Source organism: Bufo gargarizans, chromosome 10, assembly GCF_014858855.1.
Source record: "Bufo gargarizans isolate SCDJY-AF-19 chromosome 10, ASM1485885v1, whole genome shotgun sequence".
In the NCBI taxonomy this organism is placed as follows: domain Eukaryota; kingdom Metazoa; phylum Chordata; class Amphibia; order Anura; family Bufonidae; genus Bufo; species Bufo gargarizans.
Genome location: NC_058089.1, coordinates 42,212,005 through 42,229,214, shown reverse-complemented (window position 1 = coordinate 42,229,214; position 17,210 = coordinate 42,212,005). Strand labels below are relative to the sequence as shown.

Below are 17,210 nucleotides of genomic sequence, written 5' to 3'. Positions count from 1 at the left end.
GAGACAATTCGGTTTGAGTAGGTGGTGACTAGAATTTGTACAGGGCACGTTTTTTTTCTCCCTGGCTAAGAGCGCATTCAATCAGATCGCCGCGCTCTTAGCCAGGGAGAAGGAGCTCAAGTTCTCCCGAGGTGTGCGCCAGCTTGGAGTCCCCGGCGGAGAGGATCGCAGCAGCATCCTGTCAGCAAGTATGAAAACTTACTGACAGGATGCTGCTGCCGCCTATGCCGCCGCTGCGATCCTCTCTGCCGGGGACTCCAAGATGGTGCACGCCTCAGGATGTGTAAAAGCTGAAGTTCTCAGAGCTTTTTCTCCCTGGCTAAGGGCGCGGAGCTCTGATTGGATGCGCTCCTAGCCAGGGAGAAGAAAACCGCGCCCTATACAAATTCTAGTCACCCCTACTCGATCCGAATGGCCTCATTAGCATATGAGGAGCCAGAACTACCGGAGACCACAGCGAATGAAAGGGGGGGGGGGGGTCCTCTGAAAAAATAATAATCGGAAATACAACACTGGGGGCCGCACTGTTAAATAATTTAACGGTTTCTATACATGTTTTTTGGGTGAAAGGTCCTCTTTAATGCAGTTTTCAAAAATTAAGTTACTTTACCGGAATACCCCTTTAATCTGCTCAGCTCCTCCTGCACTATAACGTGCTGCCTGCAGTTTGCACTGCGTTTCATGGTGACAAGTACTCTATAAATCTGTATAAAAGGCTCGCCTTATGCGTTCAATCTGATATTCACCCCTTGCTGTTTTTCGTCTGCAGACATGGCCTCTTCAACTCCTGGCCCCGTCCAGGTAGTTATAGTACGAAAGGAAGACCACTCATTCCAGCTCGATGAAGAGGCTCTTGCCTCTGTGCTACTCCAGGACCATATTCGGGACTTGGATGTTGTAGTTGTTTCCGTGGCTGGTGCATTCCGAAAAGGAAAATCTTTTCTTCTCGACTTCATGCTGAGATATGTGTACAGCCAGGTGATGTATATTTCCACATACATTTCTTACAGCAGAAAGGTATTATTGCAGTCTGTACTTTCCATAAGTGTTTTTATATTATTTCTGGTATTCAGCCCCTCCACAATCTGGGGCAAGCTAAATGTATGGGGCCACGGCATTTGCTAGAACACCATAACCAAGGTTATTTCTGAAGTTGTCGGTATTGCGGCTCAGACCCATTTAGTGTTGGTTTTCTAATTGAGGTTTTTCAGTGAAAAAAATGTATAAATATATTTCAAACATCTCAGCCTGGTGGGAAAAAAAAGGTAACCTTGCCCGACTATTCTCTACTTCCTGCATGAATAATGCCAGCACAGAATTCAGTGTAGCTATAGAGATGAATAAAACTGTCCTCTAACACAGCCAAGACTGAAATCATTAAAGTCTGTCACCTAATCTGAGCGTTTTAGACCGCCTCCAGGCGGCGGAAGTCACGAGCGGCACCAGAGGCCGACAAGTCTCAGCGCAGCTGTCTGTAGTTGGCCAGCGCATGCGCAGTGCACAGGTGCCAACTGTGGAGCGGTGCACGTGCGAGATCTGGGGGCATAGGATGAGGTAATAACAGGAGAGAAGGGCAGGCCAGAGAGCTGAAAGAGATGTGTTTTTTCTGGGCATATCTCCGAGGGGCCTGGGCACTTGTCATTAGCTTTCGTTTAAAAAGTGTCTTTTTCGTGATCTCGACCAGGGACACAGAAAAGAAAGGTACAATTGTTATGAGGGTCAAAGAGTCTATAACCTGATCTGAGCGGTCTAAAACGCTCAGATTAGGCGACAGACTCACTTTAAGGGTACTTTCACACTAACGTTTAAGTTTTCCGATATTAAGTTCCATCATAGGGGCTCAATACCGGAAAAAAACGCTTCAGTTTTGTCCTCATTCATTGTCAATGGGGACAAAACTGAACAGAACGGAATGCGCCAAAATGCATTCCGTTCCGTTGCGTTCCCAGACCGGAGAGCAAACCGCAACATGTTGTATTTTGCTTTCCGTCCTAGGATGCAGAGCAAGATGGATCCGGTATTACCCCCAATGCAACTCAATGGGGACGGATCCGTTTTCTCTGCCACAATAGAAAACTGATTGGCAATGTTAAAGAGAATACATCCGGATCCGTTCATAACGGATGCAGATGGTTGTATTATCAGTAATGGAAGCATTTTTGCTGGACCCTGCCCGATCCAGCAAAACCGCTGGTGTGAAAGTAGCCTTACACTTGAACAATGTTCACACTTTTGACTCCAAAACCCGAACTGTAAAATATAAAATGATGTTATAATTCATACCCATATGTTCTGTAAATAATATGGCACCTTGCGTAAATGCCTCCCAGCACGTTACACTCTCGAAGGTGTACACATCCTCTTAAACATAAAAGTGAAAGAGGTATAAAGTTGATACATTTTGCTTATGCCCATTACTACCTGCACAGTTCTTATCACCGGACCTTAATAGATCAAAGATATGTGATATGTGGTCTAGCTACCGATAAACATAAGTTACGGAGTTGAATGCTGTCTCGATTAGGTGCAGTGGGCAACTGCTCATCTTTTTCCCTCTTTAGTAGGAGGAAAAGCAAAACCCTAGATGTGATATTTGGTAAGCACATATCCTATGAGGGTGATAACCTGAAGAAAAGTTCCTGTATAAACCCTTGGGTTCACAAGCTAAACAGCAGGAGAGATGACAGTTAGGATTTGTTCACATGCAATTTCTGACGCGGATACCTGAAATCTACCTGGAAAAATGCTTCCTCTGCCTCTAATTAATTTTGAATTCTGCATTGCTGAAAATGAAAATTGACATACTCATTCCTGCTATAGAAGCCAACCAGAAGCTGTGGTGCATGGCCTCCTACCCATTAAAGGGGTGGTGCAGGATCTTGAAAATGTTGTTTAATTGTTTCAACCTTGTCTAGTCTCCTTGAGAGCATAATAACATAGTAACATAGTATATAAGGCCGAAAAAAGACAACTGTCCATCCAGTTCAGCCTGTTATCCTGCAAGTTGATCCAGAGGAAGGCAAAAAAAAAAAAGAAGTGAGGTAGAAGCCAATTTTCACCACTTAAAGGGAAAAAATTCCTTCCCGACTCCAATCAGGCAATCAGAATAACTCTCAACGACCCCTCTCTAGTAACTATAGCCTGTAATATTATTACGCTCCAGAAATACATCCAGGCCCCTCTCTAGTAGCTATAGCCTGTAGTATTATTACGCTCCAGAAATACATCCAGGCCCCTCTTGAATTCCTTTATTGTACTCACCATCACCACCTCCTCAGGCAGAGAGTTCCATAGTCTCACTGCTCTTACCGTAAAGAATCCTCTTCTATGTTTGTGTACAAACCTTCTTTCCTCCAGACGCAGAGGATGTCCCCTCGTCACAGTCACAGTCCTGGGGATAAACAGATGATGGGAGAGATCTCTGTACTGACCCCTAATATATTTATACAGTCGTGTTCAAAATAATAGCAGTGTGTTTTAAAAATGTAAATAAACCTCAAAATCCTTCTAATAGCTTTTATTTCCATACACACAAATGCATTGGGAACATTACACATTCTATTCCAAATCAAAACATGAAAAAAATATATAAAATTTGTGTTGTTCCTCTAAAAAATATTGAAGAAAAGTGAAAAAGTGATTGTTCAAAAAAATAGCAGTTTTTATTCTTCTTTACAAACTCAAACATTCACTATATAAACTGAAAAATGTTTGAAGATTTTGCTTTCCTTTGAATCACTGAACTAATATTCAGTAGTATAACCGCTGTTTCTGAGAACGGCTGTACATCTGTGTTGCATGGAGTCAGCCAACTTCTGGCCCCTGTGAACAGGTATTCCAGCCCAGGATGGGCCTGCCCCTTTCAATAAGTGATTGAATTACAGAAAATCAGCAGCATGCATGTCATGTCTATTGGGTTTCTATTACTCTACTACACCTGCTAGTAAATTATTTGCCATGTAGAAATATAATTTCTACCAAAAACTGTGATTGATCAGGTTAGTGATGTCTGACTGCTATTATTTTGAACACAACTGTACATAGTTATTAGATCGCCCCTTAGTCGTCTTTTTTCTAACGTGAATAACCCTAATTTTGATAATCTTTCAGGATACTGTAGTCCACCAAATCCAGTTATTACTTTAGTTGCCCTCCTCCGAACACTCTCCAGCTCTGCTATGTCTGCCTTGTTCACAGGAGCCCAGAACTGTCCACAGTATGTGTGGTCTGACTAGTGATTTGTAAAGTGGTAGGACTATGTTCTCATCACGGGCATCTATGCCCTTTTGATGCAACCCATTATCTTATTGGCCTTGGCAGCAGCTGCCCTGACACTGGTTTCTACAGCTTAGTTTGCGGTTCACCAAAATTCCTAGGTCCTTTTCCATGTCAGTGTTACCCAGTGCTTTACCATTTACACTGGGTTCACACCTGAGCGTTCCGAAAGGAGCGCTCTGTATGCGCGATTGTACCGGCGTTTACAATCGCGCATACAGAGACAAGCGAACGCTCATTGTCGCGCGTTCCCAAATGTCTATGTGCGGGAACGCGCGACAAAACGCCCCAAAGAAGCTCATGTACTTTTTTGAGCGTAGGGCGTTTTACAGCGCGATCGTACGCGCTGTAAAACGCCCAGGTGTGAACCATTCCCATAGGGAAGCATCGGTTTTCATGTGTTGAGCGTTTTACAGCGCGTTTGAACGCGCTGTAAAACGCTCAGGTGTGAACCCAGCGTGAGTATGTACGGGTGACTTGCATTATTCCTTCTCATGTGCATAACCTTACATTTGTCAGTGTTAAACCTCATCTTCCACTTCTCTGCCCAAGCCTCCAATCTATCCAGAACTATCTATAGCAGTATACTGTCCTCTTCCATGTTAATTACTTTCCAATGGCGTTTTGACTTTCCGTTTCTGAGATCTGTTCAGTGCTCTCACAAGCAGTCCAAAACGGATCAGTTTCGCCCTAATGCATTCTGAATGGAAAAGGATCCGCTTAGAATGCATCAGTTTGCCTCTGATCCATCTCTATTCCGCTTTGGAGGCAGACACCAAAACGCTGCTTACAGCGTTTTTGTGGCCGTCTGACGAAACTGAGCCAAACATCCGTCCTGGCACACAATATAAGTCAATTGGGACGGATTCGTTTTTTATGGCACAATCTGGCACAATGGAAAACGGATCCATCCTCCATTGACTTTCAGTAGTGTTCAAGACTGATCCATCTTGGCTATGTTACAGATAATACAAACGAATCCGTTCTGAACGGATGCAGACGTTTGCATTATCTGAACGGATCTGTCTGTGCAGATCCATGACGGATCCGCACCAAACGTGAGTGTGAAATTAGCCTTAGTGTCATCTGCAAAATTAATATTGTTCTGTGCAAGCCTTCTACAAGATCATTAATAAATATATTAAAGAGAATAGGGCCCAATACTGACCCCTGCGGTACCCCACTAGTGACAGTGACCCAATCTGAGTGTGTACCGCTAATAACCACCCGCTGTTTTCTATCACTGAGCCAGTTACTTACCCACATACAGACATTTTCTCCCAGTCCGAGCATTCTCTTTTTATATACTAACCTTTTATGTGGTACAGTGTCAAATGCTTTGGAGAAGTCCAGATATACGACATCCATTGATTCGCCGCGGTCAAGTCTAGAACTTACCTCCTCATAGAAACTGATTAAATTAGTTTGACGTGACCGATCCCTCATAAAGCCATGCTGATATGGCGTTATTTGCTTATTTTTATTGAGGTACTCCAAGATGGCATCTCTTAAAAAACCTTTAAAGGGCTTCTGTCAGCCCACTAAACCCTTTTTTTTTTTTTTTCCCGTTAATATTAATCCCTACACTGCAAGCTCCCTGTACATATGCTAAATATTAAATTTTCGTTCAGTAGATATTGTTAAAAATCAAGTTTTATCATATGTAAATTACCTTGCTACCAGCAAGTAGGGCGGCTACTTGCTGGTAGCAGCCGCATCCTCCTCTCATCATGACGCCCCCTCCTCCGTTTGATTGACAGGGCCAGGGAACGGGTTCGTTCTCTGATGGCCCTGTTCGAATTCAAAATATCGCGCCTGCGCCGTACCTTTCTTTAATCGGTGCAGGCGCACTGAGAGGCGGCCTCTCTCCCGGCCGCTCCATCCTCAATGCGCCTGCACCGGGTGTGGATGTGACGTCATCGGCGCAGGCGCACTGAGAGGCGGCCTCTCTCCCGGCCGCTCCATCCTCAATGCGCCTGCGCCGATGACGTCACATCTACACCCGGCGCAGGCGCATTGAGGATGGAGCGGCCGGGAGAGAGGCCGCCTCTCAGTGCGCCTGCACCGATTAAAGAAAGGTACGGCGCAGGCACGATATTTTGAATTCGAACAGGGCCAGCAGAGAACGAACCCGTTCCCTGGCCCTGTCAATCAAACGGAGGAGGGGGCGTCATGATTAGAGGAGGATGCGGCTGCTACCAGCAAGTAGCCGCCCTACTTGCTGGTAGCAAGGTAATTTACATATGATAAAACTTGATTTTTAACAATATCTACTGAACGAAAATTTATATTTAGCATATGTACAGGGAGCTTGCAGTGTAGGGATTAATATTAACGGAAACAAAAAAAAAGGGTTTAGTGGGCTGACAGAAGCCCTTTAAACAGTTTACCCACAACAGATGTTCCCTTCCCAAAACATGACGTACTACTACGTCATGGAAGCCACTGCGTTCCCGCAATTTGACGTAATAGTACGTCATGGCGATCGGGCAGGCACCGGAGCGGTGCGCGCGCGATCACTGCAGGGGCCCGGCAATCCCTTGTTAGCCGGGCCCCTGTTGTATCTGTCGGCATCGCTGCAAAAGCCGATGCCAGCGGATTAACCCCTTCTATGCCGAGGTCTGTGCTGACTGTGACATAGAAGAGGTTTGTGTCGGGTGAGGGAGAGCATAGAGTCCCCTCGCTGCTGTGGCGGGGACCCGATGTGTTAGAAGGCAGCCCGATGCCGTGGAGAGGCTGCCCAATGCCTTGCACGGCATCGGGACCTGCCTTCTATGGGTGCCGAGGAGATCCAGCCTCAGGCTGGGTCTCCTAGGCAACCTGTTTGTGTACTACTCACTGTAGTACACGAACAGGCAATGCATTACAATACAGATGTATTGTAATGCATTGCAGAGGGGATCAGACCCCCGAAAGTTAACATCAGAAATAAAGTAAAGAAAAAAAAGTAAAAAAAATAGTGTTTTTAATAAAATTTATAAAGTAAAAAAAGAAAAGAAACGCCCCTTTCCCCATATTTTATTATAAAAAAAAAACTGAAGAAAAACGACACATATTTGGTATCGCCGCATCCATAATGACCTTCTCTATAAATATATCACTTGATCCACCCTGTGCAATAAACACCATAAAAAATAATAATAGAGACAGTGTAAAAAAAAAAGCAATTTTTGTCACCTTGGCAACACCAAGCGGTCAAAAAAGCGTATATCCCACAGAATCAATCAATAAAACAGTCACCTCATCCCGCAAAAAATGAGCTCCTACCTAAGACAATCGCCCAAAAAATAAAAAAAAATATAGCTCTCAGAACATGGTGACACTAAAACATCATTATTGTGCTAAAGTGAAATGCATAAAAAATATATATACATATTAGGTCTGTAACAACCAGCTCTATATAAAAAAAAATAAAATAAAATAATTTTTTGTCACCTTACATCACAAAAATTGCAACACCAAGCGATCAAAAAGGCATATACCCCCAAAATAGTACCAATCAAACCGTCACCTCATCCCGCAAAAAATGAGTCCTTACCTAAAACAATTGGTCAAAAAATAAAAAAGCTATGCCTCTCAGACTATGGATACACTAAAATATCATTTATTTCGGTTTCAAAAATGCTATTATTGTGTAAAACTTTAATAAATAAGAAAAAGTTGACATATTAGGTATTTCCACGTCTGTAACAATAAAAAAGTCACATGACCTAATCCCTCAGGTAAACATTGTTAAAATAAATAAATAAAAAACTGCTCCAAAACAACCAATTTTCTGGTCACCTTGCCCCATAAAGTGTAATAATAAATGATCAAATAATCACATGTACCCCAAAATGGTACTAATAAAAACGTCAGCTCTTCCTGGAAAAAAAAAGCCCCCGAACAAGAGGATCGGCAGAAAAATAAAAAAAATAGGGCGTTCAGAAAATGGAGATACAGAAACCCTAATTTTTGTTTTCAAAAATGCTTTATTATGTAAAACTGAAACAAACATCATAGAAAGTAGACATATTTGATATCATTGCATCTGTAACAACCTGCTCTATAAAAATAGCGCATGATCTAACCTGTCAGATTATTGTTGTTAAAAAAATAATAATAATTAACGGTGCCAAAACATCTATTTTTTTGGTTACCTTGCCTCATTAAAAATCATATGTATACCAAAATAGTACCAACAAAACTGGCACCTTATCCCATAGTTTCCAAAATGTGGTCACTTTTTTGAGTTTCTACTGTAGGGGTGCATCACGGGGGCTTCAAATGGGACATGGCATCTAAAATCCAGTTCAGCTAAATCTGCCTTCCAAAAACAATATGGCGTTCCTTTCCTACTGTGCCCTGCCGTGCGCCTGTACAGCAGTTTACCATCACATGTGGGATGTTTCTGTAAACCACAGAATCAGGGTAATACATATTGAGTTTTGTTTGGCTGTTAACACTTGCTTTGTTACTGGAAAAAGTGAAATTCTGAAATTTCATCTCCATTTTTCCATTAATTCTTGTGGAACACCTAAAGGGTTAACAAAGTTTGTAAAAATCAGTTTTGTATACCTTGAGGGGTGTAGTTTCTAAAATGGTAATTTTTGGGTGATTTCTATTATATAAGCCTCACAAAGTGATTTCAGACCTGAACTGGTCCTTTTTAAAAAGCAGGTTTTGGAAATTTTCCGAAATATTTCAAGATCTGCTTCCAAACTTCCAAGCTTTCTAATGTCCCCAAAAAATAAAATGTCATTTTCAAAATGATCCAAACATGAAGTAGACATATGGAAAATGTAAAGTAATAACTATTATATGAGGTATCACTATCTATTATAAAAGTAGAGAAATTGAAATTAGAAAATTTGGGAATTTTTAAAAATTTTGGGTAAATTTGGGATTTTTTCACAAAATAAAGGTGAAATATATTGACTCAAATTTATGACTATCATGAAGTACAATGTGTCACGAGAAAACAATCTCAGAATGGCTTAGATAGTAAAAGTGTTCCAAAGCTATTATCACATAAAGTGACACATGTCAGATTTGCAAAAAATGGCCTGGACAGGAAGGTGAAATCAAGCCCAGGGTTGAAGGGGGTTAAACTTACCGGCCTATAGTTTCCAGGCTCTGTTTTTGGACCTTTTTTGAATATTGGCACCACATTTGCTATGCGCCAATCCTGTGGAACGCTCGCTGTCAGTATACAACCCTTTAATATCAGAAATAAGGGTTTGGCTATGACCTTACTTAATTCTCTTAGGATACAGGGGTGTATGCCATCTGGTCCTGGCAATTTGTCTATTTTAACCTTTTTTATGATGCCGCTGTACTTCTTCCTGGGTCAGACGGGGCACTTTTAATGGGGAATTTACTTTTGCATTCTGCATATCATCTGCCAGTTTATTTTCCTCAGTGAATACAGTGGAGAAAAAAATATTTAACAGCTTTGCTTTCTCTTTATCGCTCTCTGCAACTCTCCCCTCATTACTCTGTAGAGGGCCGACATCTTCAGATTTATACTTTTTACCATTTATATAATTGAAGAACATTTTAGGGTTAGTTTTGCTCTCTTTGGCAATTAATCTCTCGTTCTTTAGTTTGGCTGCTTTTGTTTGTTTTTTACATATTCTATTTTTTTTTCCTTTTTATAGTTTTTCAGTGCTTCCTCGCTACCCTCCTGTTTTTAGTGATTTAAATGCTTTCTTTACAGTTCTATTTATCCACATTGTTTTTTTCTTGTTCCTTAACCTTTTATTCCCATACGGTATGTACCTCTCATAATTAGATTTTAGGATGCTTTTAAAAATATCCCATTTTGTGGCTGTATTTTTATTTTTGATGACTTTGTCCCAGCTAGTTAGGCCTATGGCCTCTCTTAGTTGTCTAAATTTAGCTTTTTTGAAGTTTGGTATTTTTGTTCTTCCCTGAATTTTAAATGACAATTGGAAGGTTATTACTTTATGGTCACTATATTTTCCAGGTGTCCCCCAACATGCACATCTGTTGTTCTGTCAGGCCTATTGGTTCATACTAAGTCCAGTATGGCCGTCCCTCTAATCAGGTCCTGAACCAGTTGGGAGAGGTAATTGTCTTTGGTTATTGCCAAGAACCTGTTTGCTTTATGAGATTTACGGCTTTCAGTTTCCCAGTCTTTATCTGGGTAGTTGAAGCCCCCCATAATAATGATCTCAATATGATTTGCCGCCTCCTCTATCTCGTTTAGTAGTAGATTTTCTGTGGACTCTGGTATATTAGGTGGTTTATAATAAACTCCTATTAGTATTTTATTATAGTTTTTTCCTCCATGTATCTCTACCCACAGTGACTCCACATGTTCATTTTCCTCACTTAGATCTTCCCGGACTGTGGGCTTTAGACAGGACTTTACATAAAGGCAGACCCCCTCCCCCTCTCCGGTTTGGCGATCCTTCCTAAACAGACTGTAACCCTGTATGTTAACCTCCCAGTCATAGCTATCATCCATCCATGTCTCAGTTATTCCCACTATGTCATAGTCCTCCTCACACATCACTAATTCCAGTTCACCAGTTTTATTAGTCAGGCTTCTGGCATTAGTATACATACAATTAAGAGGTTAGTGCACCTGTCACCTTTTACTGAGTCTTCACTTCAATCTCCTTGCACCCTCTGTGCTCCTTTTTTTTTTTTTTTGCATCGAGGATCCGTTTGTGTCATGTGACCATGGAGCAGGAGTGAAGCACTTGCTATTACTTACAGCTCCGTGGTCACTCGCCGGCCCGCACCGTAGTGCACATAAGCGCCCACTATGACCCGAAGCTGTGTGACGTCAGGACGACAGTGCAGCGCCCAGAGAAGAAGATTGTGGAGCGGCGCCCCTGCAGAAAAGGTAAGTACTGTTGCTGGGGACATGGCTAGGAGGGCAAACTGGTGGCACTCGGGGGGACAAGCTGATGGCACTGGGGGATAGTGTAGCTGATGGCACTGGGGGATAGTGTAGCTGATGGCACTGGGGGATAGTGTAGCTGATGGCACTGGGTAAACTGATGCACTTGGGCTGATCGCACAAGGGTAAACAAAGGGTGTTGGGTCTGTTGAGTTTTTATAAAAGAAAACAGTCTATTAATTTATTTTTTCTTATTAGATTACTCGATTAATCGTAAAAAATAATCAATGGAATACTCGATTTCTAAAATAATCGTTTACTGCAGTCCTACTCCATTTCTTCCAACCAAAGCTTCCAGGTTGTGTAGATGAGCTGCAGCCACAACACTTCCACAACAATTGAAGTGCATAAGAATGAGCTGTAAATGGTATGGCTTAGGTGTAATTGCGCTTGCTCGCCAGTCCGATGTCAACAGGAAGGCAGCACTTGCGCCAGCACAGCCTTCTCTTCAAACATCTGATCAGCGGTGGTACTTGGTGACGATCCCCTGCTGATCTGATATTGATGATTTATCCTGAGGATAGGTCATCAATATTAAAAAAGCGGACAACCCATTTAAGATCTCAGCTGTATCCTTTTTATTCTGTCTATGGTAAGCATTTAAAGTCAAGATGTTGTACATACATCTTGTGCAGTTAAAGGGTTAGGCCCCTTACAGAATAGAGAGTTTCACACTCCGAACATGCATCATGAGTATGCGGCAGCTCCCGTCCTGACCTCCCAGCACTGCCTGGGCTCATATAGTATTATATTGATTTATGATGCTATGTAATCTATACAGTTCTGGAATGTATTAGATAACACTGAAAGCATTATGTCAGTGTTATCCAATACATTCCAGACCTCTAAGGGTTACATGGCATCATTAATCAATATAATGCTATGCGACCCCCTTCAGTGCTGGGAGGTCAGGACGGGAGCTGCCGCATACTCATGCTGCAAGTACAATTCGTAAAACTCGCTCGTCTGAAAGGGGCCTTAGAGCCATCTAATGGTTCCCTCAGAGGTGGCACCATGTTACCTTTATACTCCATACATAAGTGACTTTATTATACCCAAATAATGCACTTTATTTAAAGTAAAGCATATAATACAGTGCCCTTTACTCCAGCCTCCATATTTATTAGATATCCATGCCTATGATAATGTTGTACCTCAGCGTCTAATTTCTTACAGTACGACTTGCTAACTCATCCTGCATAATTTGGGACTATAAAGAAACTCTTTGGTCTTTGTTGTCTGCAGAAAAACGGTGATGTACAGAACTGGCTGGGGAAGGAAGATGATCCTCTTACTGGATTCTCTTGGAAAGGGGGCTCTGAACCAGACACCACTGGTATCCAAATCTGGAGTGAGGTGTTCACCATGTATAAACCGGATGGTAAGGAGGTGAGATACACTGATTTAATTGTCTTAAGTAACACTACTCATATGTTGCTGGAATGCATGTATGGTAACAGACCTTTATTATTCTATAAATATCTGATAAGTCGGAGTTCTACCCTTAAGACTTCCATTTTTAGGGAAAACGTGGAGGTCCATACCTTGCATTGTGCAGTCTAAGCTGGATAAAAAAAAATAAAATAGTCACAGTTTCTAATCCGAGCTCTGCCAAATAAAAGTTAGACCACCTTTCCAATACATCTGCGATATACGCAGCTTTGTGAGTGGGACGGACACATTAGCAATCGATTCTCATAGGGAGACCGTCCCAAGGAACATGATATCCGCTCAGCTCCTGGCTGCCATAGGATTCAATTCTTCCTTTTAGAGTCCTGTATTCATCTACGATCCCTACATTAGAGGAAATGTGGGACACAAAACTCCAGCATTTGGGATCTCCACAAAAAGGTGATTTATTATACTCCCAAACATCCACAGTAAAGAAGCATATATCATTTTAAAACATCCAGTGTTAAAGGTTCTTCATATGGTCCAACTACGCTTCTTCCAGGGCATGATGGCTGCCACAAAGGTACAGAGAAGCAAGGGGAGTTAGGTGGATGTGTGTGTGTGTGGCCTTCCTATTACAGTCTGTGGGAGTTAGATACCAGCAAGCCCACCTATAGACATTTGTGGTGCTTCATTCAGTCTCATTGCCACAGTAGTATAAAATCCAGCCCCCCAGCCGTGCAGTCTGCCTTTACAAACATTTGTGAAAGATCATGCCGTTCTAAAGAGCTCACTGATGGTGATGAGCGAGCTTCATGTTTTGAAGTTCGAGTTTGGCCTTCTGGTTTTCTGGCAATTCCGTTATTAATTCTGTTATCACAGAACATAACATAATGGAATCCATAACGGAATTGCCAGAAAACCCGAAACCCTGAACTTGAACTTCAAAGCATGAAGTTTGCTCATCACTACTCGCTGAATTTGAGCATGGTAATCTAATAGTATGTCACCACTGCAACAAGCCAGATTGCCTTGCAGATTGTCCCTTCCCTGTGCAGCAGTCATAATCTGAGGTTGCTTTGCTCTCTCATTGAGAACATTTATCTCTGTGATTACTGCTGCAGAAGGACAAGCAAAAACAGCCAACAATTAAAAAAGAAACCCTTTCTATAAATATTGAGTTGAATACCCTTCTTTGATGGATGTGCCCCTTTACAATCTTTTATTTTCTTTGTTGGTCAGGTTGCGGTGGTGCTGATGGACACACAAGGTGCCTTTGACAGTCAGTCCACAGTAAAAGACTGCGCTACCATTTTTGCTCTAAGTACCATGACAAGTTCCATCCAGGTCAGTGCACCCTGCTGTTTTATTTTTGTATTTGAGTGGGTTTTGATGTGATATTCCTGTTTTTGTTTCTTTAGTTACATGCTTCTCTGTTCATCACTTAATTTTATATCCTTTTTTAAAGTTTTATTTTGTACGATCATTCACATGCTCTGCTTCTTGCTCAAAGATAAAGCCTGAGATGCTAACATTTAATACCGCTGTAGCCATATTAGTTTTTTTTTAATCATTATTCAGCATAGATAAATATATTCTAATTTACTTTTTCCCAATCTTCACAATTTTCAGGATATATGTTTGCTGTAATTTGTCACATCCAGAACCTAAAGCCCCAAAAAGGCCCTTCTAAGTACAGCTGCTACAGTTGTATCCAGTCTTGAACATTCTCTTTGAGGAAAAGGGCTATAGTGCATTCAGCAAGTCTTCAGACCCTTTCACTTTGTACATATTTTGTTATATTGAGGACTTGCGCTAAAATAAAAGTTCAAGTTTTCCCCGTAATTCTGCAGTCAATACCCCATAATAAGAAAATCAAAACAGAATGTTTGAAATCTTTGGTAATTTATTAAAAAGGAAAAACTAAAATCTTGTATTGACATAAGTATTCAGACCCTTTACTCCATGGGTGTCAACATGCGGCCCGGCAAAGATGCAGCATCGCAGACTGCTATGTATGAGCCGGGAGAGAGGAGGGGCTGGAGTCCGTAACTAGGGGCGGGGCCCGGTGCAGTCACTGTACTCTTACACCGGGCCCCGCCGCTCACCAAAGTATTTATAAATGTGAATCCTTATCCTGTTATTAAGTTGAACTAACGCTGCCCTCTCCCATGTTCCCATGTCCCCCTTACTTAAGCTTCAATAGCAGGCAGAGAGGACAGCAGCAGTAACGTCACTCACTGACGTCGAGCGCCTGCTCCGCCCACTTTATGAATGAAGCAGGCGGAGCAGACGCGCGACGTCAGTGAGTAACATTACTGGTGCCGTCCGCTCTGCCTGCTATGGAAGCGTGTTCGTAAGTGCTGTGGGGATACAGGGGAACATGGGAGAGGGCAGCGTTAGTTCAACTTAATAACAGGATAAGGATTCACGTTTATAAATACTTCGGTGAGCAGAGGGCCGGTGTATTGGGGGACACTGTTATGAGGGGGATCTGTGGATGACATAGCAGTTCCATCCACAGATCCCCCCCCCATAACAGTTCCATCCACAGATCCCCCCACCTCATAACAATGCCATCCACAGATATCCCACCCCATAGCAGTACCATCCACAGATATCCCACCCCATAACAGTTCCATCCACAGATCCCCCACCTCATAACAATGACATCCACAGATCCCCCATAACAGCACCATCCACAGATCCCCCCACCCCATAACAATGCCATCCACAGATCCCCCACCCCATAACAATGCCATCCACAGATATCCCACCCCATAGCAGTGCCATCCACAGATCCCCCATAACAGTTCCATCCACAGATCCCCCATAACAGTTCCATCCACAGATCCCCCATAACAGTTCCATCCACAGATCCCCCCACCTCATAACAGTGCCATCCACAGATCCCCCCCATAACAGTTCCATCCACAGATCCCCCCACCTCATAACAATGCCATCCACAGATATCCCACCCCATAGCAGTACCATCCACAGATATCCCACCCCATAACAGTTCCATCCACAGATCCCCCACCTCATAACAATGACATCCACAGATCCCCCATAACAGCACCATCCACAGATCCCCCACCCCATAACAATGCCATCCACAGATCCCCCCACCCCATAACAATGCCATCCACAGATATCCCACCCCATAGCAGTGCCATCCACAGATCCCCATAGCAGTGCCATCCACAGATCCCCATAACAGTGCCATCCACAGATCCCCCATAACAGTTCCATCCACAGATCCCCCCACCTCATAACAGTGCCATCCACAGATCCCCCCCATAACAGTTCCATCCACAGATCCCCCCACCTCATAACAATGCCATCCACAGATATCCCACCCCATAGCAGTACCATCCACAGATATCCCACCCCATAACAGTTCCATCCACAGATCCCCCACCTCATAACAATGACATCCACAGATCCCCCATAACAGCACCATCCACAGATCCCCCACCCCATAACAATGCCATCCACAGATCCCCCCACCCCATAACAATGCCATCCACAGATATCCCACCCCATAGCAGTGCCATCCACAGATCCCCATAACAGTGCCATCCACAGATCCCCTATAGCAGTGCCATCCACAGATCCCCCATAGCAGTGCCATCCACAGATCCCCCATAACAGTGCCATCCACAGATCCCCCATAACAGTGCCATCCACAGATCCCCCATAACAGTGCCATCCACAGATCCCCCATAACAGTGCCATCCACAGATCCCCCATAACAGTGCCATCCACAGATCCCCCATAACAGTGCCATCCACAGATCCCCCATAACAGTGCCATCCACAGATCCCCCATAACAGTGCCATCCACAGATCCCCCATAACAGTGCCATCCACAGATCCCCCATAACAGTGCCATCCACAGATCCCCCATAACAGTGCCATCCACAGATCCCCCATAACAGTGCCATCCACAGACCACCATTAATTCAAAGCCCACCAAAAGCACAACTTATGGTTAAAAATATTTTTTTCTTATTTTCCTCCTCAAAAACCTAGGCGCGTCTTATAGTGAAGTTTAATATTTGTATATATATATATATATATATATATATAAATATAATAATCATTCCTCCTTGGTGGTTTTATCGTGAATACATTTTCACTTTTTGATATTTGTTGATTTATTACCTAGTTGCCACGTCGGCTTGGTCTTGCGGTTTAGCTGGTTTCCTAGTAACCACAATATTTTTGCGAGCATCATTACGTCATAACGACACCTGCGGCTTCCCGTTCCCGTTTTTTTTTTTTTTGATGCGGCCCACATAAACTTAAATTTTAGTTTTTTTGGCCCATGTTAGCCTTTGAGTTTGACATGCTTGCTTTACTCAGTACTTATTTGAAGCACTTCTGGCCACAAATACAGTCACCAGTCTTGGCTACAAGGTTTCCACATCTGGATTTGGGGATTTCCTGTCATTCTTCTCTGCAGATGCTCATGCTCTGTCAGGTTGGATGGGGATGGTCGGTGGACAGCCATTTCCAGGTCTCTCCAGAGATGTTCAATGGGGTTCGTCAGGGCTCTGTCTCGGCTACTCAAGGACATTCCCAGAGTTGTCCCTAAACCATTCCTATGTTGTCTTTGTCACGAACTA

The 17,210-nt window shown here is 42.9% G+C and overlaps 1 protein-coding gene across 1 annotated transcript in view; it reads left to right on the top strand.

Moving 5' to 3' along the window:
* The window catches only part of ATL3 (atlastin GTPase 3), a 90,848-nt gene that overhangs the window by 25,490 nt on the left and 48,148 nt on the right, over positions 1-17,210 (top strand). Inside the window, exons 2-4 of the mRNA XM_044270978.1 lie at positions 770-978; positions 12,434-12,577; positions 13,823-13,927. Of these exons, the coding sequence (XP_044126913.1) occupies positions 772-978; positions 12,434-12,577; positions 13,823-13,927 (456 nt within the window). The 5' untranslated portion in view covers positions 770-771. The remainder of the gene's footprint in view (positions 1-769; positions 979-12,433; positions 12,578-13,822; positions 13,928-17,210) is intronic.